The sequence below is a fragment of the Hydra viridissima genome, unplaced genomic scaffold (genome assembly GCF_058129835.1).
Source record: "Hydra viridissima isolate aposymbiotic clone 2 unplaced genomic scaffold, HvirCarnegie_v1 scaffold_7, whole genome shotgun sequence".
NCBI classification, from domain to species: domain Eukaryota; kingdom Metazoa; phylum Cnidaria; class Hydrozoa; order Anthoathecata; family Hydridae; genus Hydra; species Hydra viridissima.
Genome location: NW_028324306.1, coordinates 7,699,103 through 7,723,707, shown reverse-complemented (window position 1 = coordinate 7,723,707; position 24,605 = coordinate 7,699,103). Strand labels below are relative to the sequence as shown.

At 31.2% G+C, this 24,605-nt stretch overlaps 4 protein-coding genes and 2 non-coding genes across 10 annotated transcripts; 1 reads left to right on the top strand and 5 right to left on the bottom strand.

Annotated features, from left to right (window-relative positions):
• Window positions 1-404: 404 nt before the first annotated feature.
• On the bottom strand, window positions 405-9,492 carry LOC145180279 (uncharacterized). 5 transcript variants are annotated; one of them, XM_090093493.1, is made up of 5 exons: window positions 9,388-9,492; window positions 9,172-9,253; window positions 7,620-8,320; window positions 1,547-1,663; window positions 406-1,086 (listed from the first exon to the last, which is right to left on the bottom strand). In XM_090093493.1, exons 4-5 carry the CDS (start codon window positions 1,614-1,616, stop codon window positions 602-604), a joined length of 555 nt encoding a protein of 184 aa, XP_089949619.1. In that variant the 5' UTR covers window positions 1,617-1,663; window positions 7,620-8,320; window positions 9,172-9,253; window positions 9,388-9,492; the 3' UTR covers window positions 406-601. The 5 variants fall into 5 exon arrangements, 4 of the variants coding, with proteins under 4 accessions (XP_089949616.1, XP_089949619.1, XP_089949620.1 ...); XM_090093494.1 differs by lacking the exon at window positions 7,620-8,320 and having other exon boundaries at window positions 1,547-1,657; XM_090093490.1 differs by lacking the exons at window positions 7,620-8,320; window positions 9,172-9,253; window positions 9,388-9,492 and adding an exon at window positions 3,161-3,238 and having other exon boundaries at window positions 405-1,086.
• On the top strand, window positions 3,268-4,326 carry LOC149885952 (uncharacterized). Its single transcript, XM_090093495.1, has 2 exons — window positions 3,268-3,416; window positions 3,537-4,326. Exon 2 carries the CDS (start codon window positions 3,545-3,547, stop codon window positions 4,031-4,033), a length of 489 nt encoding a protein of 162 aa, XP_089949621.1. The 5' UTR covers window positions 3,268-3,416; window positions 3,537-3,544; the 3' UTR covers window positions 4,034-4,326.
• A 3,632-nt stretch (window positions 9,493-13,124) lies between the features above and the next one.
• On the bottom strand, window positions 13,125-13,928 carry LOC145187680 (E3 SUMO-protein ligase ZBED1-like). Its single transcript, XM_090094297.1, has one exon. The coding sequence runs from the start codon at window positions 13,926-13,928 to the stop codon at window positions 13,125-13,127; it is 804 nt and encodes a 267-aa protein (XP_089950423.1).
• LOC149885951 (E3 SUMO-protein ligase ZBED1-like) lies at window positions 13,654-15,258 on the bottom strand. Its single transcript, XM_090094111.1, has 2 exons — window positions 15,212-15,258; window positions 13,654-15,064 (listed from the first exon to the last, which is right to left on the bottom strand). The coding sequence occupies exon 2, from the start codon at window positions 15,062-15,064 to the stop codon at window positions 13,961-13,963; it is 1,104 nt and encodes a 367-aa protein (XP_089950237.1). The 5' UTR covers window positions 15,212-15,258; the 3' UTR covers window positions 13,654-13,960.
• A 2,368-nt stretch (window positions 15,259-17,626) lies between these two features.
• On the bottom strand, window positions 17,627-17,698 carry Trnat-cgu (transfer RNA threonine (anticodon CGU)). The gene has a single exon. It is a non-coding gene; the product is annotated as a tRNA-Thr (tRNA).
• A 172-nt stretch (window positions 17,699-17,870) lies between these two features.
• Trnar-ccu (transfer RNA arginine (anticodon CCU)) lies at window positions 17,871-17,943 on the bottom strand. Its single transcript has one exon. It is a non-coding gene; the product is annotated as a tRNA-Arg (tRNA).
• Window positions 17,944-24,605: the final 6,662 nt, after the last annotated feature.

Below are 24,605 nucleotides of genomic sequence, written 5' to 3'. Positions count from 1 at the left end.
TGCAATTTATTTTATTTTAAAATAGGAATTTATTTTAAATTAAAACAGGAGTTTATTTTAAATTAATAGGAATTTATTTTAAATTAATAGGAATTTTTATTAAGCTTGTTCTTCTTTTAAATCAAATTTTAAATCCCGGAAGTGCAGCACAGCGCAGCGTTTTTTGCGTTTTTTTGATGTTCTGTCGTAGTTATAAAAAATTTCACAATGTTGCAAAAATTCTAATAACGTTTGTAACAAACTTAATGAAATTTTGAAAGAATTAAGAAAAAATCTGCTTTATTTGTAATAAAGATGATTTAACATGTCGATTAGAGATACTGCTTTCTTAATTGTATGATTTTTTCATCACCACGTTTTTTCGGTGCTTTATTTCCTATTTATGAGAAAAAATTTACTTTTTAATAAATAACCACTACGATTTGATTCATTGTAGCAACCAAATTCAGAAACACAAAACAAAAACACAAAACAACGCATTAATCAAAATAAATGCGAGGGCAGACGAACGCGCGAACGTGTATAATTTCTATGTTTCACACAATACTAGAGCTTAATAGCTTTTTACAGAACTATTTTTTTTTACATATACATTTATTTTTTATATATTTGAACTGACTATTTCAAAACCTGAGTTTTCTGTGTAAAATATCTTAAATTGTGTGTAGTCAGAAAGAGAATCGGCTGCTCCTCTCACTACATCTCCATTATTTCCTCTATACTTTATCGGTAATTTCTTTTCCATCTTTTCAACATTGACTTTTATTTTAACTTTTTTCGTCGATTTACAATGTTTTATGTTAAAAAGTTTCCTATTTAAGTTTGCGATTACATGCCTACTGATGTGGCCAGGGTGGTTTCTCTTTTTAAAGCGACAAAGACAAGCAATTGCCACAATTCCAGTGATTACAATGGTACCTGCAATAGCCCAAAGAATAACTGAGACTATATCTGATTTTATCCCTCTTTTTAGTGTTACTGTAAGATTTTTGAATGAAAATTGAAAAGCTTTTGAAAAGTCTTCAGAAATAAATGACTTTACAGCAGTTCCATTCGATGCAGAGCTTTGTAGGATTGTTGCGCTATCTAAATACATTTGTGCAAACATACACAAATCCACATAAGCCCAAAAATAATATTCAGAAAGTAATATAAAAAAAAAACTCTAAAAAAATAGTAATCAGGAAAATACTTGAGAAAATAATACTAAAAAACTAATCAAAAGCAATTTAAATTTTTACGATGTGTAGCTGAAGATTTTGTTTTAGAAGATTAAAAATGAAATTAAAACTATTGAGAAAAAGATTTATGACTTAAAAATAAACTTAATGGGAGATTAACAAACAGGAATCATTTGGAAGAAGTTAGGATGAAATCAGTTTGAAATTTTTCAGGGACTTTCATCCTCATCTACATGATAATATCTCATATAGGTATTTATTTTCATTATATTATAAAAACCATTCAGGAATACTATAACATGGCAATACAAAAAGCATATATCAATATAAAAGTTATATATTGATGTAAAAATCAATATGCAAACCTGATTTAATCTTGTTAATGTAAATAATTAAAACTTCTGAAAGAAGTATAATAAGTCTAACATTCGCCATTTTTAACCCTCCATTTTGCTTTAGATTGAAAACGCTTCTGGCTGAAACTTAAAGACAGATACTCTCAAACTTTTTAAAGAAATGGTTAATGATTTCAAGTTTAATCTGAAAAGTTTTTTCTTTTGTTTTGATTTAAATTCGCAATTAAACTCATAATTATAAACCAAAGCAGACAGATGACTTACCATATAATTTCGGTGCAGCATTAGGAAAACCGCGATATCATATTATTACGTCATAGTTATAAGAATTTTTTGCTAAGGAGATGTTTTTATCTTTAACATCTGAACAATTTTGTCAATCTTTTTCACAACTTTTATATTTGTAAAATAAATTATTATCAGCTTTTCTGATTTTTGAATTTAATTAGAACACTTTTTAAACAATGTTTTGTAAAAAGGAATTGATAAAACATAAAAAAAAAATTTACAAAAGCTGTTTACAAAAAGTTGAACGTGTTTTAAATAACTTCTCTGTTTAAATATATCAACGTGCAACAAACCTACACCTATCGGTTGACAAATTCTCAACCAATAAGTGTTGTTGTTGCTCCTGTTGTTGTTGTTGTATTAATATTACTATTTTTATAGTTATTATTTATTATTATAATTTTTTATCATTTCTATCAACATTACTTAGATCATAGTTTACAAACAAACATAACAATAAACAAAGACTTCTTTTAAAGATTTCATTCTTAGAAAAAAAAAAAAAAAAAAAATGTGCCGAGGTTCATTTCATGGTAACATTTTCACTATTGTGCAAAATAAAAAGGTGCCATGGTTGTGATCATATACTAATATTGACAGCAAGAGTTACGCCTCACAAAGCTATTGGTTGAGGCAGATACATGTACTTACGGAAAGCCAAATCAGTTAAACATCTCGAAATGTTACTAAGGTAATGCCAGGCAAAATAAGATGAAGGGCAATATAAGACAGTTCACATTTATCCTCACACATCCTTAATTCTCTTGTTTGAGCAAATTGTGAAATGCTTTCATATCCTGGGCAAAGTGAGACACTTTTTTCATTTAATTGCCGATATGTTTATTTGATATCTAATATGGTAATGTTTACTACATTGATTACTTGCTGTATTTATATCTTTATGATATTTATTTGCTGTATTTATACTTTTAAACTTCAGTGTAATTATTATATGTAATTATGCGTGTAGACAACAGTGGTTACTATATGTATTTATGTACCTTAAATTTGTTGTTGCCAGCTGTTTGGACTTTTTAAAGTTTTTGTCTGCAATATTTTCGAATTTCATTTCTAGAAATCCAGTAGCATTGCACTTCTCTCAAAGCCTTTCACAATGTTATTCAAATCCTTTCACAATGTCACATGTTAAACCAAACTTGAAGTCAGGCCTGGATTAACCATTAGGCAAACAAGGCATTTGCCTTGGGCACCAAGCGTTTGGGGGCACCACAAGTCCTCAAGAAATTTTTTTTTTTAACAAATTTAAGTTCAGAAACAACTGAAAACAGAACAAGTGCTATGAAAATGAAGAAATACATTATAATAAAAATTCACCATTCATGTTTGGTAAAATCTTGAATGCTTAAAAATTAAGCTATGAATGAGCCGATTTTTTCTATTAAGCTTTTTTTTAAACTAATTTTTTTTTTTTGCACTTTAATGACTTTTTTTTTTTGCGCTTTAACGACTTCACTTGAGGATATTTTTTTATTAACAAAGTGAAACTATTATTAAAGCTGTTTTATCATTTGTTTTATCATTTTTATTGATTCTGATATAAAGGAATTATTTATAGGAGCTTACACCTTAAGTTTGTTGTTTTTTAGCCTTATTTTGCATTATTTTTTTATTTTTATGTAAATTACACTTTCGTTTTATATCTTTTAATCATTTTTATTTACATCTTTTCGCATACTTTTTTCAATTTCAGATCCCAAAATGAAACGTGTTCAGTTAAGTGGTGCACAAAAGAGAAAACAAGCTAAAGAAAAAGAGCACACTATTTCTGTTGTGAAAGCTACGAGCAGAAAATTAACAAGTTATTTAGTTTTAGATCAGCAACCGGCAAAAAAGGATTTTACTGACGCTATCGGCCCTCTTGATAAGTCTACTATAGGCTGTTCTGCAAATCCAGACACTGCAATAGAGCTTGATAATGAAATTTGTTGTAAGTGTTACCCTCTTCAATCTGCTAAAGATGATGATAAAGATGCTGATGATAAAGATGAAAATGATAAAATTAATCAAGCAATATATCCAGGTCTGTGGATTGACTTTTCCGCTTATGATGTGGCTTACTGGGTTGACTGTGGTCCTACTAACTGTCAGCACCATTTTGGTCCCTTTGATAAATCTTGCCGTATTTATGCTGGAGGAAAAATAACAAGATATTGTTTCCAAAAGCTTTTGGCACAAAGCGAATGGTGAGCAGTACAGGAGAGAGTGTTTATTGTATTCACCATTCACGGGATCTGTGTACTGCTTTGTATGTAAACTTTTTGTATCTGCAGGTTCCACAAATTTTGCTGATAAAAATAGGTTCAGTGACTGGAAAAATAACATTTATGTTGATAATCACAAACAAAGCGCTACTCATAAAAACTGCATGTTAGTATACCTAACTCGTCGACAAGGCTGAAATTTATTAACTTTTAATTTTAATACAGAAATACTTTATTGTAGGTTTTATATGAGTGATAATAGTACAAACTACAAACATACTTGTTAGCAACTGTTTTCTTTGCATAATATTGAACATACCAGCGGTCACAGTCAGCGAAAAATAAGGGGCCCCGGGTAGAAAGGGGCACTAATGTGGGTTTTTGCCTTGGGCACTAAAAAGGCTTAATCCGGCCCTGCTTGAAGTGGAACTTCTTTTCACAGAATACATTTTGAAAGTATTGAAAAGCGATTTTCACCTTTTAGTAAGGTATGTAACAATCCTTGAAACGTAAATATTTTTTCAAACATTTTTGCAAGGTTTAAATTTCTAATGTCACATGACTAAAAATTAAAAATTCTTCAAGTATGCATCAGAAGTAAGCATTGGGGTTTGGTAATCCGAAGACTTGCTATAATCCATTTTACCAACATAAAAAGAAAATCAGCTCCATATTTACTTTTTAGGGAAAAAAAAAAAAAAAATTAGTTTTGCATTGAGCTACAAAGATTTAGGAGTCTAATATAGAACACTTACAACAAAACCTGCCAAATCTTAAGAAGAATTACATGTTATAATTAGAATTTGAATCTTGTCAAACCTTAGGTTCCATCAGATAGCTGTACAGAGAGTTTAAGGCTTTTGGTGGTGAATCAGGAAAGCCAAAGTCTTCAAAAATGTTGATGAACTTCTGATTCCTGCACCTAACATCAAGCTCATCCTAGAAGTGATTCCTCCGATAGGGCTCCATATCCTTTTTGGAGACACCTACTATCTGTTCAGGACATTGATGGAAGTGTGGCAAAAAACAATGGAATGGCCTAAAGCTCTTCACATTTAGATAGAGCCTTTTCAAGGAGCTCCATTTACAGGAAATGACTTCCACAAACCTCTGAAAACAGAGACCTTCTTCAAAGACTGGGTGAGTCAGATTGTGTATTTCAGGGTCTTTGACCAGATTAATACATTCCAAAAGTTTGGTGGTGGGGTCAGCGCCTGTTTTGACATCACTCTGGTTGATGATTATGAGGAGAAAACCGCTGTTTCACTGCTCCAACCTTTAACCTTCAAAGAACCACCATTACTTCGAAAGTTCATGCAGTGTTTTTTTATGTCAAGGACTTTATTGCCATGAAAAAAATGTCCCTTGGCACATTTATTGAACAATCTCTCGAATCCATGCACCACAGCTTCCAGACTCACTGGTTGAGGTAAATAAAGGAACAAAACCCATCTAGACTATGAAAAGAGGTTTGAATTGTGTGTGGTCCATTTCAACAACAAACACTTGTAAAATTAATTGTTCTTGAAAATCATAATTAACTTAATACATTTTGTATTGTCTTGTACACCTCTTTTTTCATTTATGTAGTATTTCTGCTCAGGATCTATTATCTGTGGATCTTTCTTGCGCATCTAGATCATTTTCAATGCTGTAAAACTTAAAAATTTTGTAAAATCTATCATTTGGCCTTTTTTGTGATAGAATAAAACTTAAGAACTTTCAAATGCAATTTATTTTCTTGGATAAAATAGTTTCATTTCAACTTTGTAATGAGAGTTTTTTTTCAACAATATGAGAGTGATTCTGTTGGACTGTGCTAATACCCTGCGCATTACTTCGGGCACGGTCGTTTACTTAAAGTGTAACAGCGCTGTTATTATGCACATGCTACAGAAATAGAAATACACAACCACTTTTTAATTTTGCGATTTGACCTCGGATATTGTCATACATCGTTGGATTCGTTACAATGAGTAGATTTAGGCTTGATATGTCACCGAAATCATAAAATTTCTTTAGCAAATTATTTACGTTTTAGGGGCCAAAAGGGGCCAATTTAGGAATATTTTCCCAAATTCGTGGATTTTTTTTATTCTTTTTTTAAAATAAATTTATTTATTAAATTTATCAATTATTTAAAAGTTATAGTCATTTAATTTGTGAAAATAATTCATAAATAGAATATATCGTTTGGATATGACTGTCATGAATATGTCATTTGTAAAATGCAACTATATTATATACACATACAAACCATTGAAATTAACTAATGTTTTATATTATTAAGATTCTGTTTATTAATAAACATATTTTTGTGACATTATCATAAAAAAGTTATATTTTAGTAAAGTTAAAACATAGATTCCCATTTGCAATATTTACAAAGTTTTTTCCGTTAAAACTGATAACAGCTTTTTTCAAATGTTCGGAAAAGGAGCTGTTACTTTTGGAAACTTTAAATCTATTCCAAGATTCATTAACAAAACTATAATGAATTGCTTCAACAGCTTGTTCAGAGTAGCAGCCAAATCCACGCCCTCTTACTGCACAAAAAGCACCTATATATTTTATAATAAAATGAAATTTCAATGAAACAGTTATTCCATAGTCTTCAACAAGTGTTCTGTAGTGATCTTCAAAGTTTTTAATATGTGTTTGAAAATTGTTATGAAGTTTTTGTCCAAAACAAGACTTAACCGAATTGTTTAAAATTCTTTAGCATTACGTTTTGTTGCACCTGAAAATATTTTGTGTACTGTTCCTCTAAAGAACCAAAATTTCTAAGCTTCTCTTTTTTAAATGGTTGCATTCGTTTCCATTCGCATATATGGCAAGGTTGTGTAGCCATAGCGCTTGGAGATAAACCACACATTATTTGACAAAGCTTAAGATCAGCTACAAATGAGTGTTTTATTTTATCTAAATTTAGACAGTTCATTAATATAGAAACATTGTAGTGACTTTCAGGAACATTCGGAACTAAAGCTAGTAAAAAAGAAGCTTTTACAGAACCTTCTTTATATTTTAAATTCTGAGGTTCTTCATATGTACTATTGTAGCTATGTCTTCATGATTGTATTTGTCAAGTTCTAAACCTTCGCTCTCACAATCTGACAATAGGTTCTAACAGATCTAAAATAAGATTTTTATTTTTACAATTTTTCTTTAGTTTTGACTGAATAATAGTTCTCATAAACATATTTAGAATGAAATTATTTACCTTCAGAAAGCCTCTTCCTTCATCAATACCGAGCTTGACTGTTTGATTGCTTAAACTCACCTCTTTAATCACAATAAGCAAATTTACAAACTCCTCAATATTGGTGCACTTAATAATAGGAAATTTTCCTTTACTTTTAAATTTGCTTTTTTAAATTCTGATTCTTGATAATCAGTTATAAATAAATCTTCAAGTGCACTATCAATTACTGGAAGTACTTTTTGTAGGTTTGCTTATATGCAAGTTTTCCCTTTAATTGATGTTCGATTAAAAAAATATGTATATACATTTAGGCTAACTAAATTACATAAAAGAGTAAAAAATATCTTTATTTAAAAATTGTTCTTACCTGAGTTCTTTTGGCAGCTGTATTGGTTTCTTGTTGGACAAAGTAAGTCTTGATTGAATCCTTAATAAATCAAGGTGATCTGTCTATGTTTATTTTTTAAGGACCCTAATGATATTTGTAAAGGTTTTGCACCTGTAGAAAGTTTAATTCTTTTTGATACTTCTTCATATGATTTTTCTGAGATGACTTGAGAAGCAATCTGATCCTTAACTTTAGCTGAGGTTTGAAGTTTTTCATATGTTTTTACAGCTAACATTTTATTTCCACATTTGTGCTTCTTTCCCTTCCCAATGTTTGAAAGACAAGATTAACATATTTTTTCGTGGGGTACACGCGACTTGGAAAACTTACTACTTCTTCTTCTTGTTCCGGCTCTTCTACTTAAACTGGTGAGTTTGCATATTTTACCTTGACAACTTGTAGAATTTCTGGTTTAAGGTGTAACGACATTTTTAGTCCAGTCTATCACTAAATCCGGCAAGTAGTTTTTTCGACGTATATTACTTCTACATTTATCACATATGCAGAGTGGATTTTTTGTATCATTGCAATTTAAATTAATAGTGGACACTTTCTTTTTTATCGCTTGCTTATTTAATGGTCTTGATGTTGTTGAGTGCAAAAATAACAAATCTTTTTTCGGTTTGTGTCATGATCACACTTTTTTTGTGGATGCAACATTATAAGTATTTTTTTTTTATCTACAAAGAAAATAAATAAATATATATATATATATATATATATATATATATATATATATATATATATATATATATATATATATATATTCATATATATTTCCAAGTTATTTTTTTTACTTACGTCCTGAATTTGGGGGATAAATTCCTAAATTGGGCCCTTTCGGCCCCTAAAACGTAAATATTTTGTTAAAAGGAATTTTATGATTTCGGTGACATATCAACCCTAATTCTACTCATTGTAACGAATCCAACGATGTATGACAATGTCCGGGGTCAAATCGCAAAACTAAAAAGTGGTTGCAGGCAGGAATGAATAGAAAGCGATGTAAACCTTAAAAAAATTTATGATTTATCAAAAGTTACAAATAATTTTCTCAAATAGTTTTACAAATAAAAATCTGTTTAAAAAATGTAAATTTTTTTAAAAAGATTTTTATTTGTAAAACTGTTTCCTATTTTAAGCTAAGTTTACATATGCCTTAAAAAAACCTTAAAATTTAATTGGGCGCGAATATTAAAAAGTGAAAAAGCAGCTGTCGATAAAGGTAAAACTGAGAATTTTAAGTTCAAAATAAAATAAAATCTGAAATTTATTCTATATACAACATAACAAAGCAAATTTTACTGAGCATTCAATTTTTTTACTTTACTTTGATGACTTACAAGTGATGACAATATTGCTGGTTATAAACTATGCACAAGTACTAAAACTCAAGGAGCTAGCGTTGTTTATAAATTCGTATTCTCTAAAAAGTTGCTGAAACCTGGTCTAGAGATGAAAAAGTGGTTGAAAAAAAGTCTTTTCATCTTAAACAAAGAAGAGAATGGAAAGTTTGAAATAATTCTAGCACCTTGGGGTTATGTCAAAGATCTACCAACACAAATTGATCCACTAACAACACATCTTGATCCACTAGAAATGTCTAAATTTACCTAAACAAAAATTAAAATCATTAGAAAAAAAGTTAGTTTAGCAGGCGCTACTCGACTTTCTCCCCCCTCCTAATTTTATGATTGATTCTGATAGAGAATTTTATGCTGATTCAGAAAAATATAAAAACATAGACCTGAAAATCAACAGAAAGTGCTCTAATTCGAAGTCAAAGTTGTAAAAAATCCCATTAAAAACCCTAATATTCGCCTAATACTAATACTATAACCCTAATATTCATTTTGAAAATAATAAGTTAATGAACTTATAGCTGACAAAAGCAAATTATTAATAGCATGGTTTTTACGTTAAAAAATTCGTTAAAGTATGTTTATCTTGCACAATTTTTTGTGGCAATGAAAATAGCCGTTTTTTGATTATTAGAGAATAAACTATTTTGCAAGTAATGTACTTTTGTAATAAATTTTTAAAAAAAATTCAACAGTTTTTTTTCCTAAAAAAAGAACTTTTGAAACTTAGTTCATAGTTGTTCTATCACATATAAAGTTTAGAAAATGTAACCTTCAAACCGTTTTTTTTAATAAAAAAAACCAGCGTACGATACAATAATAATTATTCATCAATTTCAAACTTTATTTGAAGTCTTCTATTAATTTCATTTCTTTATAACACTTTCGTTACCATACTTTAAAATAATTATGCTAAGGCTTATGGAAACCAGGTCTGTTTATTGCGCAATGTAACGGTAATTAATTTTCGTTAAAAATGAAAGCGTTTTAAAAAAAAATGGCGAATATTAGGGTTTTTAGTGGGATTTTTTACAACTTTGACTTCGAATTAGAGCACTTTCTGTTAATTTTCAGGTCTATGTTTTTATATTTTTCTGAATCAGCATAAAATTCTCTATCAGAATCAATCATAAAATTAGGGGGGGGGGGGGAGAAAGTCGAGTAGCGCCAGTTTAGCAAATGTAGCATATGTCAATTTGCAAATAATATATGCTACATTTGCCAACTCTAACATTAAAGCAATTTTTAACACTGCTAGTGTAGCTTACAGCATTAAAATAAGATCTATATAATTTGTGTGCGTTAGAAAGTTGCCAAACTATTTATATTTTTGTTTTTATGCAGCTGTAATGGTCTTTTACATCATAAGTTCATTCCTGAAAAAGATATTTAAGTTAAAATTGTAGGAGATTATGGTGGAGGAAGGTTTAAGATGAGCTACCAGATTATAAATACTTTAAATAGAAATAGTAAAAAGGCATAAATAGTAGCATTTTTTAACATGAAACTTAGCAAAGAAGAAAGAACAGAAAAAGAATGTTGCACACTTGAAAGTCTTCAAACCGACTATTAAATATTTCAACATGTTTGTAGAAGAAACCAATAAAATTGAATATTCTAATGGCATCAGAAGGAGTATTAAAAAATAGTAGCAGTATCTGTTCTAAAAAATATCATGAATTTATGTCAAAGCAGAAACAACTGTCAGACCTTCAAAGTTCTATTTTTAATTTTGATGAACAAATGCACCTGGTGAATGATGCTATGGAAACGGCTACATAAAATAATCCTGAAAATGTGGAAAATATTAAGTCAATTTACTTCCCTCAACTTGATTTTCTAAAGAAAAGGAAAAAGGGAATGGTAAGCATTTCTTTAAAATGTGGCAATGACGACATGATAATGTTACGTTCTGTTTTTTTTTAGAATTATTGTTCTGCTTTAAAGTGGTACTGGCCTATAAAAACTAAAACTGTCAATCTTTTGATTTTCAGTGTAATATTTGTTTAAATATATGTACGATGAAAAAACTTTCAGTGTAAATAAATAAAAAACTGTTAATGTGCCTATAAACTTGCAGAGTCAGCAATTAATATGCAATTTCAACTGCATTTTTAAACAATACTTTCTTCTTAACTAGTCATAGATTTAGTCTAAACTTTTGCAAAAAGGTTAACATTAAGGGATTTGATCGGAATCATCATCATAGCATTTTCAATTACAGTTTTTGATTTTATTGTAAAATCTGTGCTGTCAATATCAGTATCTCAAGAACAGCAAATTTTGATATTTTACTAGTACCACTTTAAGCACTTTATATGTAATATCTGGATTATTCCTGACCAATGTTTCTTTGTGGAAACTACTATTTAACTAATCTTAATTAAAAATCTTAATTTATAATATTTCTATATTATAAATTAAGATTTTTATACTAATTAAGATTTTTATACAATATAATACTCTGGAGCTTGAATCTGCATTGAAGAAAGGTGAGGACCATGCGCACAACAGATTGAAGCTATATTACAAAAACTGAAAGTTCACCGACAAGTATACAATGGAAAAAGTTTTATTGGAAATCATGTGCATAAAATGCTTCAGGTTCCCTTTCTTTTATAAATGAATTTATTCCAAATCTGAAACATTATTATTAATACCAATAATAACAAGTAATATAAAGTCATGCAATATATCTTTTAAAGAGACATTTTTCTTTTTTAGAAAAACTCTATGCTATATAATACAAATTCCATTCCAAAGCTTGTTTATGATGAAGGATTCTCTGGGACCTGTACAAGTAAACAATTGGAATTATCACAAAAAATAAACTTTCATAAATTTTCTACACGCTATAGCATATTCTACTAAAAAAAACAAACACTGACAACAGAAATATTAAATGATCTAAGTATGTTTTATTTGATTTTTTTCTTTTTCTTTCTGTTTTTAATGAGTTTCTCAAAGCGCTTTGGAATTTTATTGTGTGTATAGTTATTGAGGTTGAAGAGTATACTGAAACTACAACAGTTGCCTAGCAAGATTATTTTGATGATTTATGATGATTTAACTTATAGAGCTGGAATTATAAGTACAAAATAATTCATGCTGCTATCATTTTTTCTTTAAAAAAAACATTGTTGAAATGATGCATTTTTATCGTAAAACTTGGCCTGAGGCTTTAGTGCCTCCGAAGTTACATGTTGGAAGATCACGCTATTCCATTTTTGAAAAAATGGGACGCTGGCTTTGGATTGTATGGCGAAAAGGTGGAGAATCAATTTATCTTGAGTTCAACAATTTAAAGCGTATTTATCAATCTATCCCTTGCCAAACAAAGCGGTTAAAAAGCATCCTAAAATTTCACCATTAGAAAACTAATCCTAAAAGTAGGGTGTTAATTCCAAAATCACGAAAAAGAAAGAGAAAAAACGAAAATTGTCATAGTTAAAAACGTTTTCAGCAACAGCATTTTACATTTTTAAATAATATATAGTTCTTTTTTTTTCTTTTATTTGTCTCTACTAAAGGTAAATAAAATGCAGCTATAATGGTCAATAAGGTAATGCAGAAAAGCGCCTTTTTTGTCCATTAAAAAAAATTGAATGCTAAGAACTAGGCTGTGACAATTCCCGTTTTCCGGGAAACGAAAGCGGGAATTTTCGGGAACGGGATTCATTTCCCGGAATTGGAAAAAAACGGGAACGGGAATTCCCGTTCCCGTATTTTAAAAAGCGGGAACGGGAAAATCCCGTTCCTGTTCCCATTTTTCACCTGGAACGTCTAATATTTCCTGTATTACTTTTCCTGGTATTTTTCCTGGTTTTTTTTCCTGCTTTTTTTTTACTGCTTTTTTTTTTCTTTTTTTTTCCTGGTTATATAATTTTTTTTTTTTTTTTGTGGTTTATTTTGGTTTAGGTGTTTGTTTGTTTTTGGATTCTTTTTTATTTTTTTTTTTTATTTTTTTTATTTTTTATTTTTTAAATTTATTAACTTAACAACATAGAAGATTTAGGAAATTACAAAGAATAAATCATGATACTACAAAAAAGAATAAGAATAAAGAAGAATAAAAAATAGTAATAGAATAGAAAAAAAAGAAAAAATAGAAGTATGGAACTGTTCAAGCAAAACCTGGCCAGTCAGTGACGCCTAACCTGTCCAACTCTCTGAAATTCTCCTTCATATAGACTAACATTTCAATGTTTCCTATATTAAGGTTGGTCCTTCGTTCGGAGATGATGTTCCCAGCAGTGGAGAATACTCGTTCAGAGGTTGCCGATGCGGCAGGGACACATAGGATTTTCCTTGCAAACCTTGACATAAATGGAAACTTCTTACGATTAGTCTTCCACCACTCCAGGACATTGGAATTACGAGGGACAACTGGTTCCTTAACATAGACATCTACCTCACAATTGACCTCTACCATCATAGTTGACTCTGGACCACGTTTTGTGGGGTTGGGTTCATAAGACTCACGCAACATTGCAGCCATTGGATCATCCTCATCCTCATCTATCACCAAAGGGGGTGTTGGAGTGCCAGTTGGGGAACTTCCATCACCATGAGTCAACATAAGGAGTCCTTGAACAACTAAATCCCGTGTGGCGTTGTACTTGTCGTACTTCTTGAGAGCAACAACTTTGTACCTTGGATCCATAAAATGTGCGACAGCATACTCAACTGTGTTTACACCACAGTCGGGGAACCTCGCATCCAACTCAGCCTTCAACGCCCAACCTACTTCACCTACTATCTCATTTGGCGGGGAGCGGGTCAAAGTGTTCAATTTTGCAGAAATTGAAATAAGTTCAGGAATGACGACGTGGAGTGTGGGACCTTTATCAGAACTAGCAAGATCAGAGAAACACTGAAAAAGTTGGAGGACATTGGCAAGGGCAGAAATGACTAGCTTATCACCCATTGATGGAAGAAATTCGTCCAAAGAAGTGTCATTCAAAGAACTGACTCAAGTTGTCTGAGGTCAGAATTCCAACGAGTGACAACACGCTGCACAAGTGTGGTACGATTGCAATTAGCTGCTATTGCAATTCGTTTGAGGACAGCAGTAGCCTTGGCGGAATGTGAAAAATGACCAACCAAACGAGACACCTTCTTACTTATTATGGACCAACCTTTGCATTTCTCTAGTGCTTTGGTGACGATGAGATGAATAGTGTGGTCGACACATCGGAGGCCAGTGTTGATTTCAGGACAAATATTAACCGCTTTAACCACCGGAGCACCACCATCTGTAATGGCCCACCTAAACACATTCCTACCAAACTCAAAGCTGTCTATGATAACCGAAAGTTTTGAACAAATATTTTCAGCTGTATGTGACTCTGGGAAGGACTCGAGACGAAGCATGAAACGTTTCATAGCAAAATGTTTGTCAATGTAGTGCAGCGTCAGACTTTGAAAGGAAGCATTTGTCTTTGAAGTCCAGATGTCGCTCGTGAACCCAACACCGTCCATATCAGGCTTGTCCTGGTTAATTAGTGTTAAAACCTTCTTCTTCATGAAAGCATATAACCTAGGAATATATTTACGGGACACCTGACGGGCTGATACTGGATTGTACTGACCCTTGGTTGCCTGTCGCATCATTCGAAGAAAAGAGGGATGATCGACAATCCTAAAAGATTGATCACTTTCGACAACAAACCTAGTAACCTCCGTAACAAGACGCACATTTTCAAAATGATCAACAGGCCACTGAGGACGCATACCAAGCTTAGGAACCTTTGGAGAAGGAGCACCAGCAGGAGTGCTAGAAGGTCGCTTTCGCGCAGGAGTACCCCTACCTCTTGAAGGACCGGGTTGAGGATTTTCAATATCGGAGTCGTCATCAGAAGGATCATTTATTAGAAGACTAAGAGACTCAGTATTCTCTCTCTCGTAATCCATATACAACCTCGGGTGAAGAGAACGAAGATGTCGAATCAAAGCAGTCGTACTGAAGAAGTTAGTCTTTAAAACTTTATCACACTCAGAACACTTTGCCTCACTCTCATCGATCTTGATGAAGTAGTTCCAAATAAGAGATCGCTTACCCATCTTAGACAAAAAAGAAGATAATAGCAACCAAATAAAGCAAAAAAAGGACAGCAATGAAGATAACAACCAAAGAAAGCAAAGCAATGAAGATATCAACCAAAAAAAGCAAAGAAAAGATAGAAAATTAGAAATAAACAGTAAACTTACTTGCACACACAGGGGAGCTTTAATAAAAGCTATGTACCTAAAAAAAAAAAAAAGGAAAAAAGGTTAATTCTAACTAATAACTTATATTCAAAGGAAAATAAGGTAATTAACAAGAAAGATATCAAAGATACTAAGAAAGTTAGTAAAGAAAAGACGCAAGTTAGCAAAGAAAAGAAGAAATTAGCAAAGAAAAGAAGAAATTAGTAAAGAAAAGACGAAAGTTAGTAAAGAAAAGACGAAAGTTAGTAAAGAAAAGAAGAAGTTAGTAAAGAAAAGAAAAAAGTTAATAAAGAAAAGAAGAAATTAGTAAAGAAACGAAGAAATTAGTAAAGAAAAGAAGAAAGTTAGTAAAGAAACGAAGAAAGTTAGTAAAGGAAAGAAGAAAGTTAGTAAAGAAAAGACGAAAGTTAGTAAAGAAAAGAAGAAGTTAGTAAAGAAAAGAAAAAAGTTAATAAAGAAAAGAAGAAATTAGTAAAGAAACGAAGAAATTAGTAAAGAAAAGACGAAAGTTAGTAAAGAAAAGAAGAAGTTAGTAAAGAAAAGAAAAAAGTTAATAAAGAAAAGAAGAAATTAGTAAAGAAACGAAGAAATTAGTAAAGAAATGAAGAAAGTTAGTAAAGAAAAGAAGAAAGTTAGTAAGGAAAAGAAGAAAGTTAGCAAAGAAAAGAAGAAAGTTAGCAAAGAAACGAAGACAGTAAACTACTTAAAAAAATTATAATTAGGCCTTAAACCTAATTATAATTTTAAATTATTATAATATTTATATATATTTACCTTATAGTTATAGTAGTTTGTTCCTAGTATTAGTACCAAATTTATAACATAAATCTTAAAATCTTAAAATAAACGGGAATATATGCGCGCGAATCATAAAATAGCGGGAATCGCGTAAAAAAGCGGGAAACTTGGTAAAAAGCGGGAAACTTGGTAAAAAGCGGGAAACTTGTAAAAATATGGCTTTTCCCGTATTTCTTATATTATATTATAATATATAAATATATATATGAATTAGAATTATATTTCATTATATTTTATTACTTTTTTAATAATTTTAAAAAGAGCATTTTAGTTTGTTCAGTTATTCCCAGTGGGTTGGTCTTTTGACATTTCTTCAAAATTCAAAGTGGAAATTAAAGTCTACACTTGGATATAATGCCCATGGGGCTAATTTCCACTTTGAATTTTGAAGAAATGTCAAAAGACAAACCCAATGGAAATAACTGAACAAACTAAAATGTTCTTTTTAAAGATTTTTAAAAATGTAATAAAATAAATATATATTTTTAAAATGATGATGATAATGATAATGAAAATATTATATATTATATATTATAATATAATAATTACGGGAAAACCCCGTAACATCGAATGACGTACGGGAACGAGAACGGGAATTTCCTGTTCCCGTATTTTATTTATTACGGGAACAGGATCCCGTTCCCGTATTTTAAATACCAAAAGCAGGATCAGGATCCCGCTCCCGTAGTTCCCGTAAATACGGGAACTTGGCGCACTCTACTAAGAACAGCCATAAGAAATAAACAGAAGAATGTCTCCTCAAACATTTTCAAGAAATATGGTTACATTTCCAAGATTAAAGACCGAGAACGTAGGGTCCAAAAAAATGGCTGGTTAACTAAACAAATCACGTGTAGTTAACCAGCCATCTTTCTTAACAACAAATGTTAACGAGCGTTTAGATGTTCCTTCTCTTGTTTTAAGTGTTTTAGTACACAACTGGGTTATCGTTAAATTAATTTAAATTAAAACAGCATCAAAAAAAATCTATTTATATTGGAGAATATGCAATTACTTGGTTTCCAGAGAAAAATTACGTTCGCTGCTAAGAGCCATAACCATGGCCATCTGTACTAATTACCATCTGTTAGTACAGATGGCCATGGCCGTAACCAAAAACGTTGATTTTTTTCCGTAAAGTTTGCGAATACGTACAATAACATATCGCTACCAAACGACCATGCGGGAATAGCCAAAAAGATTATACTCATTTATAATACCGTTTGTTAAAGTTGAGTCCGTATTCTGAATTGAAATTTTGAGTCTTTATTTCTTAAATAAATGAACCAGTAGTAAAAAATCTATGCAAATCTAAACAAAATGTAATATTAAGACGACTACATTCTATATACGTTGTGTATTTCATCCTCACGTTCATTCGCTTTTACAATTTAAATATCATTTCTTAATTCATTGTGCACAATGAATTATGCACAACGAGCCATATATATAGTCATTGAAATACATATTCATTGTGCACAATGAATTACACAATGACGCAACTACACAAAATTTAAGAAAATTATTCTAAAACATTTATCGGTGTGAAATGAAAGATTAAACAAAGAGTTGAAAACGAATTTGTTTCCAAGGACCACAAATCAAAATTTACAATTGAGGCACAGACGAGGGTTGAACTCGCGATCTTCGGTTTACGAGACCGACGCCTTACCACTTGGCCACTGCGCCATGGTTCGCAGGGCTGCGTTTTGAAATTATTATATAAACAAATTTTATTAAAAGAAATTTAACTTCTAGCCAATGTTTTTGGAAATTTGGAAATTTGAATGAAAATAGAATAAAATTATGAATCTGACTAAATATGACTCTGTTTGCCATTTAACGATGGATAAAAGGACAACACCTCCGACGGGACTCGAACCCGCAATCTCCGGCTTAGGAGGCCGACGCCTTATCCATTAGGCCACGGAGGCCGTTGGATATTGATATCGTAAGATAATTATTAATAATAAAAGCTAACTTAATTTAATAAATCGGTTTTTAGGCAAAGAACCAAAAGAAAATTAGGTCATTTGAAATTTATATTTTGTTCAAAAATACTCTTTTTAAATATGCATTAAAATGACATGAACAAAAGAAATTTCCCTCAAGAATGTAATAGAATTTTGCAATAAAGATAATAAAAGTGAGCGCAAAAATTGTTTCCAAATCGTTGTTAACAGTTCTATAATCAAATACTTATATACAAAATTCAATAGGTTATTGAAGGTCAACGAAAAAAATAAAGAGATAGGAAAAAACTGTCCCGGAATAAAGTTATAAATCGGGACAATAATTTTGTCTCGGAATTTAAAAATTGTGTCCCGGATATCATCATCTCGTCTCGAATAAAAAAAAAAACAAGACGCAGATTTGAGTCGTCGAACGCAGGTTTGAGAAGTCGAATTTTTTCCGGAGATTTCTCTATCGAAAATTGCAACAAGGGTAAAACAATATCTTGATAATTGTTAACAACGACAATTCAAAACGTTCTGAAAATAAGTGTTCATAATGGACGAATTGTGGTGAAATCCAAGCATAGCACTAGAGCAAAAAAAGAATCACACAGCGCTCTAAAGACTCTAAACTTTGTGAAAGTATTTATCATTCTTTATCCGAGAGGTTGGTTCGTCAAGCTATGGCACTATATGTAAAGTAGCTCATTTTTGTAGTCAGCAGAAAAATCTTAAAATTATCTTAAAAGAGTTCTTCAACGCATTTAAGCATACTAACATTGTATGACTGGTTTTACTACTCCAGCTTTCAGCTTTTTATAACTAATAAGCAACTTGTTACGATCATATGAGTTTGATTGATAGTGCATTCCTAAAGGTGAATGTGTTCACATCGTGAATGAATGAAAGTGTTGTCCTTCCTGGTATAAACAAAAATTCTTGTGATGGTACTTTTTGCAAAACTGGAATTCAACTCTGCTTTTGAATGCCTTCTTACTATCTAACTGAAAAAAACTATATGAACTGTTTTTACCTTCACCGACTGACTGAGGCAATAGCAGCACTACCAGTATAGTATATAATTGATAATTACAATAATAATAGATAAGTTTTTTGTAAATTCTAATAATCTTCACTATTGTATGTTACATCTTTACAAAAGTCACCGCGTTTGTTTTTCTCGCAATCGTCCCAGCAAATATGACAATAATTGATAAAAAATCTACTCTGCGCGCAAGATCGGAGTTTATATTGAGCATTGCCAGCCCATTGAAATGCTCTTGTAACATAATTAGACGGTGAAAATTCTTTACCTTTTTCACCACGCTGAAAGAGCGCTCAGCTGTAGCCTCAGATAAAAAGTAAATAAAGAAATATGCGTAATGCAACAAAGACGTTTGGGAAAATGGAGAAGAATTCAAGTTCAAGCTGAAACAAAAAGTGAGGCTTGCAGGCTAACTAGAAGCTTGTGAAATATATCAGTTTCAGAAAGAATTACTTTAAATGTGCTTGGAGTATCACAAGACTGTTCGGCAGCAGAGAAAAGATTTTCATTATTCATAGAAATCTAAATAGGGTACAGATATATCTCAGTGGGTTGAATCGACACTGAAGGCCAGGCAGAATTTAGTCAATGGTGGTAATGAATACTTTCAGTTTGTAGTGCTGTTCTGCCTCGTTTTAAACAAGCTTTAGCCACAAAGTTGGCAACAGAACAATTTCAAACTTTGTCATATACTTTTGAAATGATTGAAGCTGATTTCGAGTGTCTGTTGTAAGATTGAGAGATTCCATCTCCTTTAATGCTTTCTTCATTGCATGTTAATGCTGAGCAACTGGTTTGACACGGTCAATACGAGCAGATCATCTAGTTTTTGACATGTAATGCAAAGAAACAGGCATATAATGTCTAACGTTTTTATGCTTTAGAGGCCCTTATGTATCATAAGGCCCATGGATTTAGAGGCCCCTATGTATCATAAGACCCTTGCCAAATGGCTCCAGTAGCCCTCCCTCTTTTATGATCTGCCTCCACGTAATCTGACTCTTATCCTCACTGTTGTCATTACATCTTTTTTACATTTATTGGATTCTTTGTTGGCGATGGTGTCTTTTTGCTTTCGCTAGTGTTAGTGTTTAAATATTAATTGTTGATTTTGGGTGATTAAATAGTTACGAATAGTATCTCGACTATATTTACTATCAAAATTAGTTTTTTTACAATATGCAGAGAGGAAATACAATGAGCCCAGATGACATTGCAGCACTAAATAAAATGCAGACTTTACTGAATATCGAAAACGGACTGTGCGAACTTAGGATACGAGCTCATGGAAAGAAAATAAACACTTAGATAACAATTATACAATAGAATTAAATCATTTAACAAACACGGATGAGCTTTATGAAGAAGTTTTTGCAATTCCTAAAATATCATTATTAATTAATATCGAGAGAAAGCATGCTTAAAGAGAGTTTATAACAAAAATATATCCGATGGTTGGAATTGTGAGACTGTTCGAGTGTGAAGAAGTGTGATTATTACAAATAATTTTTCTGAAAAAAATTGCGCCGTTTTTTGATTTGTTAGGATTCGTCTTTCTCATCAAAGTTATTATGCCATTTGTGGATTGATGGACTGGAATAGGAAAATGAATTACCGGAAAAACCAGTTAATCAGTTGAATGCATGGTTTTGGGAATTGGAAGATCTTCTAATAATAAAAATTCCTAGACGCTTGCATAGAACAACAAATATTATAAATAAATCCATTAACGAAATTCTTTCCTTTTCGACAAAGGCCGCTGCACTGATTTCAAATCAGGACATACCCACAAAATCTCTTTCTTGTAGCGATTAAAACCTTCCACATTCACAGTACAAAAATAACTTCGTGGTGAAATCTTAGCTCACTTCAGACCATATCTATGATCACAAATCTTATACTTTTGTTTGTTCCATTTTTCCGCTGGCTTACACAAGCTACTCAAGCATACCTAATAAGAAGCCTAAATCCCTATGTTACTGAAACACGCAAGATATTCTTCATAAAATCAGTAGCAGTTTTTCTATTTTTTTCTGAGAAAGTCCAACATAAATCTAGCAAAATACGTTAATATCATTCTTTTTATGAAGTTTCGTTAATTCTCTAAAGTTTTACATAATCCTTACATTTATTAAATAACTATTCAAAAGAAATACTTTAAGAATGATAATTAATTTTTAGAAAATCTTTTCAGTACCAAGCAGTTCACGTCTCAATTAACTCGAAAAAGGGATTTAATTTCCAGGGAAAGTTACCAATATCTCAAAGTTTGAGCATCAAAAGTGTTATCGACTTCGACTTAATCGACTAAAAGTCGCCTAGTCGAAAGTCGTAATTAGTCGACTGTGAAAAATTAGGCACCGCCGATTCGATTCGTAAAATCCGCAAAAAGCCAATCCGACTTATTTTGCGGATTAAAACAGTCAGTTCGTAAAAATTTTTCGGATTAATAATCCGAAAACTAATTTACGGACCACAAGCGAATTTTTTTTTTGCGGATTCACTTTGCTGTTCGGATTATTAATCCGAAAAATTTTTACGAACCACTAGCGGATTTTTTTTTTTTCGGATTCTCTTTGCTGTTCGGATTATTAATCCGAAAAATTTTTACGAATCAATTTAACTTTAGTTCGCTTAGCGAATTATACGAATTACAATCCGATCGCGTCACCATTAAATGGTGTGGTCCAATAAATTACATTTTTATTATGTGCGCGTCCTATAAATAGTGGATTTCTTTTTTATTTTCAATCAGTCCTATTTGGAAATCTTAACCTAAAACAATTCGTTCAACAGATCAAGTCTACTATTCTTCACTTACATTTATTACGGTAAGCCATTATTATATTATTTTGATTTAAAAGTTAAGAATATTTCAAACTGAATTTTTGCGGTTTTTTTTTTTTGTGGATCGAATTCCTTTGCAAATTATTTCGCTTTGCGGATTGCTTCAATTAGTGGATTGGTCCGATAAAATTTATATTGTTATATTTCTTCTACTTAAATATTAACAGAAATAAAAATAGAAATAGAGATAAAAACTAGTTTGAAAAATTGTTACGTTCATTTCAACAATTAAGGCAAATAACCTTTAAATAATTAGTTCTTTTATTGAAAGCTTTATGCATGCCTCAAAAATATCATTTTTTGTTAAGACAAATATAAAGAAAAAACTAAAATAATCGAAATTATTTCCAAATGCCACCAAGAAAGCCATTTCTGCTGAAATTGAGGGGTATTTGAATTCAAAACCAGTTCTAGCAAATACAACTGTACTGGAATTCTGGAAACAAAACCAGTATATTTACCCAATAATGTCAAGGCTGGCCAGAAAAAACCTCTGTATACCTGCTGCATCATCAACATCTGAAAGAGTTTTCTCAACAGCAGGGAATATATACAGCTCTAGAAGAACCATTTTGAGATCTTTCAATCTCAAAGGTTGAGATGTTGGTATATATGAAAAAAAACACTAAGCAACTCAGTAAAATTCAAGACATTGTGTGGCCAGGAAATGAATTTGGAAAATGATTAACTTTCAGTGTGATTTTGACTTTTTTTTATTTCTTAACAAGGAAATCATTTCGTTTAATTGTATATTTGAATATTATAAATGAATAAAAATGAATCTTATTTCAAAAGCATTTTTATTCTGAATCCGTATAAATCCGTAAAAATAATATCGGTTCGGATTCCAATTCGAAAAAAGTTTTTCGAATTGCAATCCGATCCGAAAGTATCGAATCGGATTGCAATCCGAAAAAATAATCCGAAAAAATTTTAACGAATTGTTTTCCGATACATTATTTTCGGATCAAATCAATCCGTAAAGCTTGGTTTCCAATAGTTGTAGGAATGTCGTACAACAGTTGTACAACAACTTTGTTTTATTTGCCAGAGCATCTAATAAGGGAAATTTTCTTTCAAAAACATTTTTGAAAGTTTTTTGCGCTAATTCAATGCAATGGAAACATTGCGTTGCACAACAATTTACCGCACAACAAATCAAACGAATGTTGCACGATTGTTGTACGACGTTTCTACAACTATTGGAAACCAAGCTTAAGTAATTTGAACCGTTTAGCATAGATAATTCGGTGCACAATCCGCAAACCGATAAACAGTAACGAATCGGCGGTCTCTATGAAAAATCAAATAGTCGATTTAATCGACTATGGGTTTTTTACTAATCGACTTAAAGTCGATTTAATTGTGTAATCATCTTGACATCCTTATTTCTATTTTTTCACTTGTTTTAATTTTATAAATCTTTGATATTGTAATGATGCTGACTAATTATTGAAAAGATATTTTAACAAGTAGTTTATCTTGCAAAGATAAATTATTTATAAAGATAAATTTTTTATAAAGGTTGAGCCATGCGTAAGAATATCATCCATGGCGGGTTTTTTTTCATTCAACCAAAATATCTGAACATTGAACCTAGTTTTCTGTATCACATAAACTTAACTCTTAGCTTACTGTATGTAGCACCACTTCATTAATGTTTCCTTTTTCTCATTATAGTAACCAGTTCATTCGATTTTAATTCATCTAAGAGATCAGATGAATTCAGATTGATCGAAGAAAATGCTCTTGATATAACAACAACATTTATTGTTATACCAGCATTACATACCATCTAGTTTTTTTGTTTACTCTCTTAAAGTTTTTTTTGTTTCATAGCATCTAAAAAATAAACTGTAAACCAACATTAAGTATATAATTATAATAAAACTTTTATTCAAATATTTCGTTTAAATCAATTTTTAGTCGACTTAGTCGAAATATTTGTAGTAAAAACTATGGTGTTGAAGGCTATTGTTGTAAATGTTATTAGGTGGTATTTCTAGCATATTTAATAAGTCTTTAATTCTTATGTAGCATAACTCTTTATGTCTATAACTCTTTATGTGATGTATGCGCATCCAAAATCAATAAGGCAGGATTATTTTGAGATGCTTGAACATTTTTTTGAAAATGTCCCAACCACTTGAGTAAAATGTTTCTACTCATCCAGCCGCTGCTATATGGAATTACAATACAATTTATGGGAGCCCCTATTATCACTCTTTTCTATCAGTTTTTTTATGAGGAAATGTAAAGAGCGCAGGAATAAAATGTCTGGTTACATTTAAAGAAAACATAAACATTATACTTCTGCCTCTTTCTCCTAATGTCAATTTACCAATTTGTCATTTTCCTTTTACAGGTTATCTTGTGGTTTTTGTGAATGAATGATCAGTTTGATCAGAATTGTACATTAGGGCATCCCGTTCTTTTCAACTTTTATTAACAAGGTCGGCCCCAAGGATTTTTTGGCCTTTAGGTACACACATTAAGGGATGGCATATATAAATTGATCAAAGTAAAAGCAATATTTGAAAAAATAGACCTTGATTTTCAAATATTAACTGAAATGGGGAAGCGAAGTTTAACATATGTAAGACTCCCATACAGATAGTATAAAAAACGATTTTTTGTTCACCATATCGGATGTCAATAAATAAAGATTTTTTTGGAAAAATTGGAGTGGTGTATAAGCCACCCTTCATATTCTATGTATAGGTGCCAGGTTTCATAAATGCTTATTCTA